This window comes from Salvelinus sp. IW2-2015, linkage group LG4q.1:29 (assembly GCF_002910315.2).
Source record: "Salvelinus sp. IW2-2015 linkage group LG4q.1:29, ASM291031v2, whole genome shotgun sequence".
NCBI classification, from domain to species: domain Eukaryota; kingdom Metazoa; phylum Chordata; class Actinopteri; order Salmoniformes; family Salmonidae; genus Salvelinus; species Salvelinus sp. IW2-2015.
The window spans coordinates 37,658,300-37,671,832 of NC_036842.1; the positions used below are offsets into that span (position 1 = coordinate 37,658,300).

The following is a 13,533-nucleotide window of genomic DNA, read 5'->3' on the forward strand; positions in this document are numbered from 1 at the left end:
TAACTACCACTTTGAAAGATAAACACATTTACTACAAGCCAGGGATTTTTACTATTACTTACACAGTTGTTCACTGGCAAACCCTAACAACAACCCAACACAACAAACCTAAAACAACAACAACCAACCCTAACAACAACAACACCAACCCAACAACAAACCCAATAAAACAAACCCCAATAACAACCCAACAACAACCTACAACAACCACCCCACAAAAAAACCCAATAACAACAACCCCAATAACAACCAACAACAACCAACCCAATAACCAACAACCCCAACAAACAACCCCAATAACAACCCTAACAACAACCACCCAACAAAAAAAACCCAAATAACAACACTAACAACAACCCCAATAACAACAAACCCAATAACAACAACCCCAATAACAACAAACCCATTAACAACCCTAACAACAACAACCCCAATAACAACAAACCCATTAACAACCCTAACAACAACCACCCCAACAACAAACCCAATAACAACAACCCCAATAACAACCCTAACAACAAGCCCAATAACAACCCTAACAACAAACCTAACAACCCCAACAATGCCAACAACAACCAATAACAACAACCCCAATAACAACCGCATATAACAAACCTAACAACCCCAACAACAACAACCCCAACAACAATGCCAACAACAACCAATAACAACCCTAACAACAACCCCAACAGCAACCCTAACAACAACACCAATAACAACCCCAACAACAACCCTAACAACAACACCAATAACAACCCCAACAACAACCACAATAACAATTCTAACAACAATCCACCGTACCTTCTTCGCTGTGCAATCTGATTTCCAAGCTGGTCACGGGTGCACCTCAGCCGTGCTCAAGGTACTAAACGATATCATAACAGCCATCGATAAAAGACAGTACTGTGCAGCCGTCTTCATCGACCTAGCCAAAGCTTTCGGCTCTGTAAATCACCGCTTCTCAAATGACTGCCTCGCCTGGTTCACCAACTACTTCACAGATAGAGTTCCATGTGTCAAAAMTCAGAGGGCCTGTTGTCCGGACCTCTGGCAATCTCTATGGGGGTACCACAGGGTTCAATTCTTGGGCCGACTCTTTTCTCTGTATAAATCAACGATGTCGCTTTTGCTGCGGGTGATTCCTTGATCCACCTCTACGCAGACGACACCATTCTGTATACATCTGGCCCTTCTTTTGACACTCTGTTAATAAACCTCCAAACAAGCTTCAATGCCATACAACACTCCTTCCATGGCCTCCAGCTGCTCTTAAACGCTAGTAAAACTAAATGCATGCTCTTCAACCAATCGCTGCCCGCACCCACCTGCCCGACTAGCATCACTACTCTGGACAGTTCTGACTTGTGGACAACTACAAATACCTAGGTGTCTGATTGTAAACTCTCCTTMCAGACTCATATTAAGCATCTCCAATCCAAAATTAAATCTAGAATCGGCTTCCTATTTCACAACAAAGCCTCCTTCACTCATGCTGCCAAACATGCCCTCGTAAAACTGACTATCCTACCGATCCTCGACTTCAGCGATGTCATTTACAAAATTGCCTCCAACACTCTACTCAGCGAACTGGATGCAGTCTATCACAGTGCCAACCGTTTTGTCACCAAAGCCCCATATACCACCCACCACTGCAACCTGTATTCTCTCGTCGGCTGGATCCTCGCTACATATTCGTCGCCAGAACCACTGGCTCTAGGTCGTCTAGTCTTTGCTAGGTAAAGCTCTGCCGTATCTCAGCTCACTGGTCACCATAGCAGCACCCACTCGTAGCACGCGGTCCAGCAGATATATCTCACTGGTAATCCCCAAAGTCAACACCTACTTTGGCCGCCTTTCCTTCCAGTTCTCTGCTACCAATGACTGGAACGAATTGCAAAAAAATCRCTGAAGTTGGAGACTCATATCTCCCTCACTAACTTTAAGCATCAGCTACCTGAGCAGCTTACTGATCCGATGCTCTGATTTTGCTCTTTTGCACACCAGTATATCTACTTGCACATCATCATCTGCACATCTATGTGTGTTAATTTGCTAAACAATAACAACCCCAATAACAACAACACTAACAACAACAACTCCAACAACAACTCCAATAACAACAACCCCAATAACAACAACTCCAATAACAACCCCAATAACAACACTAACAACAACCCCAATAACAACAACTCCAATAACAACACTGACAACAACCCTAACAACAACCCCAATAACAATAACTCCAATAACAACCCCAACAACAACCCCAATAACAACAACTCCAATAACAACTCCAATAACAACCCCAATAACAACCCTAATAATAAAAAATAATTTAAAACAACAACCCCAACAATATTTAGCTGCAATATTGAAACATTATTTTTTTTTTCAAATAATTTCTGGGAAAATTAGCATTTTGCAACAGGAGAAAATGTGTCATTCTTACTCCCTATTCTGTGGAAGCCACATTCACCCTTTGTGGAATTCATGCCTTCCCACTGCAACACACACACACTTTGGCCCTCGAGGGCTTGAGCAGAGTCTATCTCAAGCTGGAGGTCATCAGGGATCGGTATGATCCCATCTCTCAATAACCATCATGGTCACCTAATAATCCCCAGTTTACAATTGGCTCATTCATCCCCCTCCTCTCCCCTGTAACTATTCCCCAGGTCGTTGCTGTAAATGAAAACGTGTTCTCAGTCAACTTACCTGGTAAAATAATGGAGAAATAAAATAAAATAAATAAATCACGCATACAGATTCATTCCATAGATAACTGATCCTACTCTAAGATTACAGTACATGAGGCTATTCATATCTCCTGTTTAGGCACTTTATATATATATAGAGGTAGCTTGCTGCATTCATCAATCAAAATTACATGCATATCTGAACTGCCGTTTTCACAAAGTATGGGACCCACAAGGGCATCTGGGCGACAGGGGGGCCGCACTCAACCAGGGAGATCCCCGTTCGTTCCGTCTGTGCACGATGGCACTCCCTAATAACTACCCCATCTCATCGCCTCCGCCTTCTTCCATTCCCTAATCTCTTCGCGTATTATCACGAATCACTCACTGGGGCTGCCGCGTTGCGCCGGCATGCTTGGGAGATCAACATTTGAGGTCAGCCCTGGCATGCACATGAAAAGATAATGAACTCAGGTAGAGAAGAAAAATAGCAGGTAAGTAGCCTTGCCTCATGAGAACAGGAACCTATCTCCGGTTTTCTGTAGCATGGACGGAGCTTGATGTAACAACTACACCCCTCAACAGGACGCAGTCTATCTCCGGTTCTGAGCATGACGGAGCTTGATGTCACACACTGACACACCCCCTCGAACAGGACGCTTAGTCGATTCGCCGGTTTCTGTTAGCATGACGGAGGCTTGATGTACAACTACACCCCCTCAAACAGGACGCTACGTGTCTATCTCGCAGGTTTCTGTAGCATGACGGAGCTTGATGTACAACTACACCCCCTCAACAGGACCGCAGTCTATCGCAGGGGCACAAAGTACAGTGAAATGCCTTTATTGCAAACCTCAAAACCCAACAATGAATAATCAATAAATGTATTACTAGAAAAAAAGAAGAAAAAAAACACAAGAAAGAAGAGATAAGAAATACACTATAAGTAAGTAAGTATACTATATACAGGCAATATTTAAAAGTCCAGTTCCAATACCATATTTACATGTGCAGGGGAACTGGAGTGATGGAACGGGTAGATTATTTATAGGGGTTAAGGGTTGACACGGGATACTGGGTGATGGAGGTAGATTATGTATAGGGGTAAGGTGACAGGGATATGGAGGCGGCCGGTGATGGAGGCTAGCCATATGCTACCAGGGGTAAGGGACAGGAACTGGAGAGATGGAGGTAGACTATGTACCAGCGGTAAGGGGCAGGGACACTGGAAGAATGCAGGTAGATTATGTATATCGGGGTAAGGGGACAGGCGAGATTCGGGGGGATGCGAAGCGTAACTATGATAGGCCCCCCCTCAAAGTCACCACCAGGCCACCGCCCACCAAGAAGGCTCACACGCCGACCGCCCCCACACCGCCGCGCAAACCCCCACGCCTCCCGCGGCCAGCGCCAATACCACAGAGTAAGGTGACCAGGGGAGTACCTCGGGTGCCATGGAAGGTAGATATGTCATAAGAGGGTTAAGTGACAGGGATAACTCGGGGCCGGATAAACGGGATGGACTCGATAGCATATGCATAGGCTCGTCAAGGGCGACAGGATACGTGCGCAGGGGATGGACCGGCCGCCGCCCGCTACGAGTATGGCTATAGGCGTACCACGGCTATTCGACAGACGCCACGATACATGGCAGTGATGGAGGTAGATAGTGCTATACGGCGGCGAAAGTAACGGGCACCAGAGCGACTGACCTGGGGTGATGGAGCGGTGCATATGCTATAGGGGTAAGTGGCGCAGGGATACTGGGTGGTGCTGATCGGACGGTAGCATATGTATAGGGCCGGTAAGGCGGACGCACGGCGTACTGAGGCGAGTGATGAGACGGTCACGATATTGTAGAGGGTAAGGCGCGACCAGGATACTGCCGGATGAGCGGTAGAAACTATGTATAGGGGGTAAGGGGAACAGCATACGTGCCGTGCATGCGAGTAGATATGTATAGGCGAGGTAAGGGTCGACTAGCACACGGATATAGATAAACAGCCAGATAGCAAGCGCGATAATTGTCATGGTCAGTGGGTGGTAGAGTTCAGTCCTATGCCCGTGTGTGACCCCATCATGAATGTGTGAGCTGAGCAACTGAATGGAACGTGCGTGTTTGTGCTGTTATGTGTGGCCAAGCTACAGTGTGTGGTGAGTGTCGTCCTGTGTCGTGGCCCAGCGTCACAGTGTCCACGTGGAAGCTGTGCGAGCGGCCCTGTGAGCTGCTGTGCTTGTGTTTGGAGTGACAGTGTGCGTGACGTGTGTAGGGCCCTGTGAGTGTGTGTGTTGGAGTGACAGTGTGTGTGAGTGTGTAGGGCCCTGTGAGTGTGTGTGTTGGAGTGACAGTGTGTGTGAGTGTGTAGGGTCCTGTGAGTGTGCATAGAGACAGTGTAAATACTGAAATAAAAGGTCAATAAAAGATACAAGGTAAACTCGGTCCGTCCGTGTAGCTATTTATCCGTTTTATTGCTTGGGGATAGAAGCTGTTCAAGAGCCTGTTGGTGTCAGACTTGATGCACCGGTACCTCTTGCAGTGCGGCAGCAGAGAAAATAGTCTATGGCTTGGGATCTTTGACGATTTTACAGGTCTTCTTTTCACACCACCTGATATAGAGGTCCTGGATGGCAGGGAGCTCAGCCAAGGATCAAACTCACAACCTTCCAATCTCAGGGTGGACACTAAGCACGAGGCTACAGAGTTGGACAAATGCCGTTAATCCTCCTGAATCACAATGGGGATCAGCCCCCACCTAGTGGCTCGACAGGCAGGTGCAGCTAGGTCGCTTTCTCAGGTTCTGCTTGTGAGGGGGAAAAAGTTATTTACAGTTTACAATATACTTGTTTCTTTATCACACAATAGTTTCGCACTGGGCACACACTGGTTGAATCAACATTGTTGCCACCAACGTGGAATAGACGTTGAATTGAGGTCTGTGCCCAGTGGTTTACTCTCTGTCACTACAAGCAGCTAAATTACCTCTCTTCACACTGTGCTGGAGCGGTATTTGGAGAAAACATGCTTTTGACTGATGTAGCGACGTCACGCTGCAACACTAGATCTCAAATACGGAGTCGCCCCCCCACCACCCCTCTCGTCCATGCMGTCTGGCCAGGAAGGACACCTTCTCTCAATCTGCATTTCTCAATCTACAAATTAACACTAAAATGGAGAAGGCTGCCCAATCTCCAAAATCACAGAAGGCGACACCTTTCCACCAGGAAGGAGGCCCCCCATTCTACTTCAATGGCTTCACCTTAACCAGGAAGGCACCCAGCTGAGAACCCTTCTCCCCCTCATTCAAATGGAGATTAGACTGAGATTAGAATGCTGCCAAATGGCTGTGGTTGGATAACAAAGGAAGTAGCCTAATGGTCTGTTTTCAATGGAAGACTATTCTACGTTTGCATAACAAAGGAGATATGCAGAGTGTATGTCCTGGATGAMACCCAGGAACCAGACAGCTACAGTAAAAAGTCCCTGAAACTTCCATTCACTTCTTCCTTTACTTAACCTTTATTAAACTAGGCAAGTCAGTTCAGAACAAATTCTTATTTTACAATGACGGCCTACCCCGGCCAAACCATAACGACGCTGGGCCAATTGTGCGCCGCCCTATGGGACCCCCAATCACGGCCGGTTGTGATACAGCCTGGATTCAAACCAGGGTGTCTRTAGTGATGCCTCTAGCACTGAGATGCAGTGCCTTAGACCGCTGCACCACTCGGGAGCCASTCCCTGGAGAACTATAACTACTGTGAATGTTTTAGAGACCTGACTTCTTATCTTTTATCTCATTAAAGTTGGTTTKAATTAAAATCAGGTTATGAAATAAGCTAATTGCGTTTTGATATTTGATACTGCTCCCGACTGGCGCAGCGGTCTAAGGCACTGCATCTCAATGAGCAGAAGCTCTGCACTATCCAATCAGGCTCCAGTCCTACCTACCTATTCAATGCTCAGAAACTGTCCGTGTCCCCAGAAGCACTGCCTGAATGCTTTGTCGAAAATCACTATCCCAAAACAATTTTCCTTTATTCTGTACCATTTTATCTTGTGTATTGTTGGTTTGTTTTATTGTTTAATAAATGTTGTTTTTACAAGTGTGTTGTTTCTGGTACCACACCATTCTAACAGCTCTATAGATTTCACTATACCTTCAGATAGACCAAGTTAAGCTAATGTTCTAGTTTTATCTTTTGTAGTTATTGTTAAAATAACTCWTAAGTCAGGTCTTTTTAAGACYCATTTTGTCCAATAACGSACTGGTGCCCYGATTTCATAACTTGTAGTAGTAACTTGACACTACCTTACACTGATATAAATAGGATTAAAAGCTACGTTTGCCGTTGTAATCCCTCATTAATTTCACGCTTTCCTGAAGGAAGTTTTAATGAATAACTCCTGTCTTTCCAATTCCCCGTGGACTGTGCAARGCTTCCGCTTGACTTAGCCGACCCAATGCTTTTACAGGAGCAACAACGCGGTTGGTTAATGACATAAATGTCTTATACAAGTATCATACTTCTGGCCTCCCTTTGTAAGTAGTGACAAAGACATTTGTGACTTAATTCAAATGCATTCAGTTTCAATGTTCCATTTTCCAAATAAAGCAACCAAAAAAGAGCCATTTATGTACTAAACAGCTCAACTGAAACAATTTTCCCCCTGGGGAATAATATAATATACAGGTTAATATAATAATATACAGGTTAATATAATACAGGTTTTTGGATGATCACAGTGAGTGGAAGTACATTCATTAATTGTTCTCAAATTGGTATATGGTTGAGACTAAAGCAGGTAGCCTAGATGTTGGCCAGTGGTGGTTGGATAAGCCCAGCTTTAGCATAACCTTCTGCTATAAGAGGGATGTTGGTTGGCCAGTGGAAGGCACTCTTTATTCTTTAAGATCAATAGTGGATAGTTCCAGAACATATTCTATCCCAAAATGCACGTGCCTCCTCCATTTCTACGAGCAAGATACACTACAAAAGTGTGTGGACACCTGCTCGTCGAACATCTCATTCCAAAATCATGGGCATTAATATGGAGTTGTTCCCCCCTTTGCTGCTATAACAGCCTCCACTCTTTTGGGAAGGCTTTCCACTAGATGTTGGAACATTGGAAGCAAGTCCCTGCAGTATTCAGCCACAAGAGCATTAGTGAGGTCGAGCACTGATGTTGGGCGATTAGGCCTGGCTCGCAGTCGGCGTTCCAATTCATCCCAAAGGTGTTCGATGGGGTTGAGGTCAGGACTCTGTGCATGCCAGTCAAGTTCTTCCAAACGAATCTTGACAAATAATTTCTTTATGGACCTCTGAAACAGGAAAGGGCCTTCCCTAAACTGTTGCCCGAACCATGAAAAACAGCCCCAGACAATTATTCCTCCTCCATAAAATCTTTCCAGTTGGCACTATGCATTGGGGCAGGTAGCGTTCTCCTGGCATCCGCCAAACCCAGATTTGTCCGTTGGACTGCCAGATGGTAAAGTGTGATTCATCACTCMAGAGAACGTGTTTCCACAGCTCCAGAGTTCAATGGCGTTGAGCTTTACACCACTCCAGCCAACGCTTGGCATTGTGCATGGTGATCTTAGGCAGTATAATACTACTATTATACTGAACAAAAATATAAAAACACAACATGCAATAATTTCAAAATTTTACTAAGTTACAGTCAATTTAAATAAATTCATTAGGCCCTAATCTGTGGATTTCACATGACTGGGAATACAGATATGCATCTGTTGGTTACAGATACCTTTTAAAAAATGGGCCTCAGGATCTCGTCACGGTATTTCTGTGCATTCAAATTGTCATAGATTAAATGCAATTGTGTTCGTTGTCCGTAATATTTAGTGCATTCAGAAAGTATTCAGACCACGTGACCTTTTCCACATTTTGTTACGTTACAGCCTTATTCTAAAATGGATTACATTTTTAAAAATGGCCTCATCAATCTATAATTGTTCTTGTCTGACTTGCCTAGTTAAATAAAAATGTTAAATAATAAAAATATATAATCAATCTACACACAATACCGCATAATGACAAAGAAAAAACTGTTATGAACATGTTGCTAATTTATTACAAATAAAAAACAGAAATACCTTAATTACATAAGTATTCAGACCCTTTGCTATGAGACCTGAAATTGAGCTCAGGTGCATCCTGTTTCCATTGATCATCCTTGAGATGTTTCTACAACTTGATTGGAGTACACCTGCAGTAAATTCAATTGATTGGACATCATTTGAATMGGCACACACCTGTCTATATAAGGTCCCACAGTTGACAGTGCATGTCAGAGCAAAAACCAAGCCATGAGGTCAAAGGAATTGTCSCTAGAGCTCAGAGACAAGATTGTGTCGAGGCACAGATCTGGGGAAGGGTACCAAAAAATGTGTGCATCATTGAAGGTCCCGAAGAACATAGTGGCCTCCATCATTCTTAAATGGAAGAAGTTTGGAACCACCAAGACTCTTCCTAGAGCTGGCTGTCCAGCCAAACTGAGTAATCGGGGGAGAAAGGCCTTGGTCAGGGAGGTGACCAAGAACCCGATGTACACTCTGACAGAGCTCCAGAGTTCCTCTGTGGAGATGGGAGAACCTTCCAGAAGGACAACCATCTGTGCAGCCCTCCACCAATCAGGCCTTTACGGTAGAGTGGCCAGATGGAAACCACTCCTCAGTAAAAGGCACATGACAGCCCACTTGGAGTTTGCCAAAAGGCACCTAAAGGACGCTCAGACCCTGAGAAACAAGGTTCTCTTATCTGATGAAAACAAGATTGAACTCTTTGGCCTGACTGCCAAGCGTCACGTCTGGAGGAAACCTGGCACCATCCCTAAGGTTAAGCATGGTGGTGGCAGCATCATGCTGTGGGGATGTTTTTCAGTGGCAGGGACCAGGAGACTAGTCAGGATTGAGCCAGAGCCCAGACTTRAACCCGATCGAACATCTCTGGAGAGACCTGAAAATAGCTGTGCAGCAACACACCCCATCCAACCTGACAGAGCTTGAGAGGATCTGCAGAGAAGAATGGGAGAAACTCCCCAAATACATGTGTGCCAATTTTATAGTGTCATACCCAAGAAGACTCAAGGCTGTAATCGCTGCCAAAGGTGCTTCAACAAAATACTGAGTAAAGGGTCTGAATACTTATGTAAATGTGATATTTAAAAAAAAATATATATACTGTCGCAAAAATGTCTAAAAACCTGTTTTTGCTTTGTCATTATGGGGTAGTGTGTAGATTGATGAGGAAAAAAACAATTTAATCAATTTTAGAATAAGGCTGTAACGTAACAAAATGTGGAAAAAGTGAAGGGGTCTGAATACTTTCCAAATGCACTGTATGTCTGCCCATATCATAACACCACCGCAACCATGGGGCACTCTGTTCACAACATTGAATTCAGCAGACCGCTCGGCCACACAACGCCATACACGTGGTCTGCGGTTGTGAGGCCGGTTGGACCATACTGCCAAATTCTCTAAAACAACGTTGGAGGCAGCTTATGGCAGAGAAATTAACATTCAATTCTCTAGTGAACATTTCTGCAAATCAGCATGCCAATTACATGCTCACTCCAATTTTGAGACATCTGTGGCATTGTGTGACAAAAATGCAGACCCCAACACAAGGTGCACCTGTGTAATGATCATGCTGTTCAATCAACTTCTTGATATGCCACACCTGTCAGGTGGATGGATTATCTTGGCAARGGAGAAATGCTCACTAACAGGGATGTAAACAAATTTGTGCTCAAAATTTGAGAGAAATAAGCTTTTTGTGGTAGTGGGGTCTGGCTTGGGTTTTGCAGTTTCCTGTTATTCTATCATTAACGTGTGTAAGCTACCTCATGCGTACAGGTAACTTCCAAAATAAAGGAAACACTTGAGTAAATAATGGATATAAAGTATATTGAAAGCAGGTGCTTCCACACAGGTGTTGTTCCTTAGTTAATTAAGCAATTAACATCCCATCACACTTAGGGTCATGTATAAAAACTCCCAGTTTCCAATTATTTTGGCTACCATGGCTAGAAGAGATCTCAGAGGCTTTGAAAGAGGGGTCTCACAGGGCCATAGGGGTTTAAAGGGTGTGTGTGTGTCTCAGTCACCACATTTCAACCGACTTATGAGAGATTCTGTAGCAACTCCTGAGACAGTGTAGCGACACCCCCCTTTCGACCTCCTCCTTTTCCGCAGCAAACAGTGATCCGGGTCAACAGCATCAATGACTTTAGACCGTCCCCTCGCCCCGACCCGGGCGCGAACCAGGGACCTTCTGCACACATCAACAACAGTCACCCACGAAGCGTCGTTACCCATCGCTCCACAAAAGCCGCGGCCCTTGCAGAGCAAGGGGAACCACTACTTCAAGGTTTCAGAGCAAGCACCACCGCTACCTAGCTAGCCATTTCACATCGGTTACACATATACAGTAAAACTATGTTCACAAACAAATAAAAAGATAGTGACAATTTATGTTTTTGTCACTACCATCGGTACTGTCAACCTTTGAATCCTCTAAACTAACAGACATAGGAGGCTATCCAGTTTCACATAAGACGTGATTCCAATCAGATCAGGCAGACTCTATGAAAGCCTGATGTCGTTTCGCTCCATTGACAGATAAATCAGATGTTGCTAATGAGGGGGGGGGGGCATTCTGACTGAAGAGAACAGTGTCTTTACAGAAACATAACAATAAACAGTCGGAGGGGATTACTTCCTGGAGACAACAGATGAGACAAGCAACTTGTAAATTAAATGAACTTTTTTTTTTACCCACCAAAAGCATGATGGACTGCTTTTCTTATCTATCGTACTGCATTTACTTCACAATTTCAGTAAAAACTAATGGCAGGTCTACTTTATGCAAAAACAGTCTTAACAGTGTTTGAAGGTTACCTACCTAAATACTTAATAAGCCAAACTCATATTTTTTCTCAGCAGTTTTTCTCAGCAGGCACCTGGGTTAACTATTGTTCAAACGCTAAGGGCCACAAAATATCTTGACTTACTGCAAGACAAAAGATGCCTCAAGCAGACAGGCGAGAGCAGGAGGTTATGGACTCACAGTGGCTAATTCTAGGACTAAAAAAGTAGCCTACTATTTGAGCTACTTGTAAGAGAGCAGTGAGACTCGAATGACTTTAAAAGCAGTTATTCCAATAAGGGAGAGTGATGAAGCAATGTGAAGAGGTTACAGGACACTTCTGACCAGTATTTTAATTCTTTATTATCAGAGTTTGCTGCTGGAAACGCCAAAATACCTCCACTCCAGAAATACACACCAACAAACATGGGATCATTACCCTGTCTTAGCGCAGAGTGCCGACCACAGACGGGGAAATGACTGCCGTTAGGAAGTGTCATCAGAACAAGATCAAAGAGTGTTTCTCCCAAGAGGGGACGTATGTCTTTTAACATCTCTAACAGGTTCCTGTTGAGACTGTCTCTTACTCAGATTGAATCATGGGACTGATTCCGTGAGGTGCAACGTAGACATGTAATGATGAAGAGTCTCGATTCTACATGATGTGTTTATCTTCTACACAATCTATTTCTATGTAAACATTCTGTAACGTTGCGCCCTCCTGAATGAGAAGCCTATGTTCATGTATTGTTGAATAACCACCTCTGAACATGAAGTTTGTAATGCTCTACACACTTAATGTAAGCAGGTATGATGCCTCATTACCTGTTATAAGCAGGTATGACGCTTCATTACCTGTTATAAGCAGGTATGACACTTCATTACCTGTTATAAGCAGGTATGACRCTTCATTACCTGTTATAAGMAGGCTTCATTACCGGTTATAAGCAGGTATGATGCTTCATTTCCAGTTATAAGCAGGTATGAGCCCTTACAATGCTTCAGACTGAAAATAGATGTCCTATTAAAAGGATCATGAAGAGATGACACTTACTAAAACAGTGGGGTTCATATATGCTTATGACAAGTATTACATGCATTATAACCACAATGCATTACTTAGCACCAATTAAAATATTACCATTAAGTTCTCTAAAAACCTACCTTTGACTACATGTAGGGTCAATTTCCTTCTAACCTCCCTTAAAAGAGTTGGATGCACTATTGTAAAGTGGTTGTTCCACTGGATATCATAAGGTGAATGCACCAATTTGTAAGTCGCTCTGGATAAGAGCGTCTGCTAAATGACTTAAATGTAAATTTATTGTTCAATCATACATTCCATTCCAGTCACATTTGAGGTTCTATGACTTGTTGCCATGAAAAACATAACGTATAGTAGCCTAGCAGGCACGGTATTATGATTCAGAGGTCTGAAATACTTCCAACAAGCATACTGATGATGCAAGGGTAAATTGATTTCATTCATAGTCGTATGGCAGTTAGCAGTATGCTTTGTACCACACATATTGGGCTAAATTTACTAAGCCTTTTGCACCTGTGCTTTCAGTTTTGAATCATTTTTTAGAAGGGAGAACAAAGATAAGCTAGAAAACAGGACATTTTTATTTCTGTTTTGRGATTACATCCCCCTGTTACTGTTCCCTAGTGTAAAATGTGATTTGTCTTGTTCCAGGTGTAGAATAGGTAAAGCTACTTTGTTAACCAGGCGCATTGTGAGAGTGATGTGTTTTGCACAGAGGAATCTTAACACAAGCTGTTTTAGTCTTACATCTCTGCCATCAGCCTCTGAAGTCAGGCCAGCTGCACCAAGCCCTGCTACAGACCCCAGACAAGACAGACATAGGACACGTACCAGGTTGTCTTTATTGCAGTCGTGCTGCGCAAAATCACATTTAACATTGTGGAAACCACATTCGTATCATAT

General features: G+C 43.7%; 1 protein-coding gene across 1 annotated transcript in view; it reads right to left on the minus strand.

The window, feature by feature from the left end:
• Positions 1-3,109, minus strand: part of ca9 (carbonic anhydrase IX) — a 21,928-nt gene extending 18,819 nt beyond the window's left edge. The window contains exon 1 of the mRNA XM_023984660.2: positions 3,085-3,109. Within this exon, the coding sequence (XP_023840428.2) occupies positions 3,085-3,109 (25 nt within the window). The remainder of the gene's footprint in view (positions 1-3,084) is intronic.
• Positions 3,110-13,533: the final 10,424 nt, after the last annotated feature.